The sequence below is a fragment of the Talpa occidentalis genome, unplaced genomic scaffold (assembly GCF_014898055.3).
Source record: "Talpa occidentalis isolate TD23 unplaced genomic scaffold, MPIMG_talOcc4v2.1 talOcc4.16, whole genome shotgun sequence".
Classification (NCBI taxonomy): Eukaryota; Metazoa; Chordata; class Mammalia; order Eulipotyphla; family Talpidae; genus Talpa; species Talpa occidentalis.
The window spans coordinates 80,656,412-80,659,490 of record NW_023601653.1 but is presented as its reverse complement, the minus strand read 5'-3'; the positions used below and the strand labels follow the sequence as shown (position 1 = coordinate 80,659,490).

Sequence of the window (3,079 nt, the reverse complement as noted above, 5' to 3'; positions counted from 1 at the left end):
ATCACTCAGAGAATTTTGAAAGCACATCTTTAGAGGTAGCAACAAAAATTTAAATGAATTGGACAACAAAAAGAAATACATTTTATACATGTTCTCAGCTAAAGGGAAAAATAGCCATGAAAGCAAAATTTTAGAGATTAGGCTGATCACAATGAGAATTACAACTCAAAAAGATGGACATATTATTTGAAGATAAATAGTGAAGAATTCTGCAACAGTATCCACCCTTCTTGTTTTATTTATTTTTTATTTTACTCATACCCTTAATGATACCACCATATTGATTCATTTCATGGACAACATTTCCATCTTTTTGATCATGTGCTTCAAAGCGTCTTTCACTTGTTTGTTCCTCAAGGTATAAATGAAGGGATTCAACATGGGAGCCACAGAAGAACTGAGCAGAGCTATCCCTTTATTTAAAGACACTTTCTCCTTAGTAGAAGGTTTCACATACATGAAGATGCAACTGCCATAAGAAATGGACACAACCACCATGTGAGAAGAACAAGTAGAAAAGGCTTTCTTTCTCTGTTGAGAAGACGGTATCTTGAAAATAGTTCTGATGATGTTCGTGTAAGAGAGAATCACTAACACCAGGGTAACCAGGAGAGTCAAAATGGCTGACAGAAGCTCTATTAACTCTATTGGTTTTGTGTCTGTGCAAGAGAGTTGCAGTAGAGGAGAAACATCACAGAAGAAATGATCTACAGCATTGTTGGCACAGAAGTCAAGCTGGAGACCCATAATGAGCCCTGGGAAAATGATCATGAAGCCAGACAACCAAGAAGCAAAGATGAGCAAGTTGCAGACTCTGCTGCTCATGATGGTGGTGTAGTGCAGCGGCTTGCAGATGGCCACATAGCGGTCATAGGACATGGCGGCCAGAAGAAAAAATTCAGTTGCCCCCAAAAGAATAGTGAAAAACAGCTGTGCCGCACAGCCATTGTAAGAAATGGTCCTGTCTCCTGTGGCCATGCTGACCAGAAATTTGGGGATGCAGACAGTCGTGAATGAGATTTCTAAAAATGAGAAATTTCGGAGGAAGAAATACATGGGTGTCTTAAGGTGTGAGTCCAGTAGGGTGAGTGCAATGATGGTGAGGTTCCCAGTGGCACTCAACATGTAGGTGAAGAGAAGTAGAAGGAAAATGACCATCTGTAATTGAGGATCATCTGTCAGTCCAAGAAGAATAAAGGTTGTCACTGTGGTGTGGTTTCTCATGGTTGGCTGTTATTTGAAACAGAAAAAAAAAGTAGTGTGTAGTGAGAATCCAGGAGGAAAGTTGGTAAGAGATACTCATCTGAAATTCTTTATGGTTAATATGTATTTTTAATGTAACTATCTCCTTGTCATAGATCTTAAAACTACACAGCTTCAATAACTTTTTGGAAAAGTGTGAAGATTTCATTATCCTAATTTTACAGAGGGATAAGAGTCAAACACATCGTTGTGTTTATTAATCTTAAGAGTAGATTTTCAGTTCTCTCAGTCAAATTTCATTGTGGACTCTGGACCTTTTAAAATCATAATAAACTTTGCCCAAAGATCTGCCACCATAGCCAGTGGAAATGTAACACTTTACCAACACTCAGAAGACGTCAATATTTAAATGCTCAGAACACTTAGCTGTGCTTTCCCTGAGCACGTAAATATACTCCTCTCTCATCTGGATGGTGTCTTTTCTCGGATAGATACCAAAGCAGATATCAAGGATCTTGTCACACAATTGTATTGCTGTGTAGCATGTTTGAGTATTTTAGGGACTTTGGCAGGTTCTAGAAAACAAGCTATTTAAAAAAATAACTTTCAGCTGGATAAGCCTGTTGGTTTGTATTGGTGTCACCCTCTGTGTGGCTGTCCTTATTGCGAGTAAGCTCTTCTCTCTTAATCATATCCATATTTTTTCTTTTTGGTCACACACAACAATTAAATTCATGTTAACCTTTTCATGTTTCCCATTTTTTAGAATCTTCTTTCCAACCATGCCTTGGTCCTCATATTGATCACCTCAAAAGCATCGCCAAGTTTTTCTAAACTATAATCTTTTCTTTAAGAAAAACTTTGTCCCAGGTTAAATTTTATTTTAACTTATTACATTTCATATAGCCCAGATCTGGTGTTAAAACAATAGACAAATATTTCCAGTGATTAGAAATTATTTCAGCAGAATAAAACCCTTTTTTCTTACCTCTTTTGCTCCTTTTTACATATTTTTTCTTTCTTATACCATCAATTAATAATTTTTCTAGAATTGTCTATATTCTGGGCATTTATAGTAAAATGAATACTCATCACATTTAAAAGTACATTGAAAAGTACATTTTAAATTTTTTTTTAAAGATTTATTTATTTTTGTACAAGAGCTTGGGTACAGGCCAGAGGCATGGGAGATGAGAGGATTCACCAGAGACAGAGGGGGGAGCAAAACAGGCAGACTGACCGAAATACACTGCTGAGGGGAGCAGCAGGCAGGACAGGAGAAGTCTGCCACGCCATGTGGGAATCTCCCTGGCAGGCCGGGAATTGAACCCCGGCTGCCACGGCTGTGGACAGCTCCACAGTGCTGTGCTCAACCCGCTGCACCACCAGGGAGGCCCACAATTTTTAAATTTTAAAAATTAAAGACAACAATAGGAAAACCTCAATCAACAGATGAGTTACATAGAGTCTAAACACAAAATCAGAGGTACACTCTTATGTGGGTAGTCTTTAGCCAGAATTTAAATTTTAAAATTACTGAAAATAAAAAACATATCACAAGCTACTTGACAACATTATATTTTCTTTCTAATTTCCCAGTAATTATTTTACTGAATGTAAATAAAATAGTTTACATTTACTGAATGTAAATAAAATAGTTTACATTGACTGATTATTGTTTCCAAGCACTCTTAGAGTCCCAAGGGCTTCTGTAATTGCTTTGCCAATTTATGGCTTAGAAAAGAGTAAGATATTTCTTTAGCACATAAAAGTTGGAAAGTTCATGACATGTTTGAATTCTATTGAATTCAATATGACTGACAAATATAAAACAATAATTTCCCAAGTTCAGGATGATTTCATCATTCTAGTGTCA

At 36.7% G+C, this 3,079-nt stretch overlaps 1 protein-coding gene across 1 annotated transcript; it reads right to left on the bottom strand.

Annotated features, from left to right (window-relative positions):
• Positions 1-285: 285 nt before the first annotated feature.
• Positions 286-1,224, bottom strand: LOC119248434 (olfactory receptor 6C74-like). The gene has a single exon (XM_037515389.1). It carries the CDS (start codon positions 1,222-1,224, stop codon positions 286-288), a length of 939 nt encoding a protein of 312 aa, XP_037371286.1.
• Positions 1,225-3,079: the final 1,855 nt, after the last annotated feature.

Coding starts and splice junctions, on each gene's coding strand:
- LOC119248434 (XM_037515389.1), bottom strand. CDS start 1,224: ATGAGAAACCACACCACAGTGACAACCTTTATTCTTCTTGGACTGACA.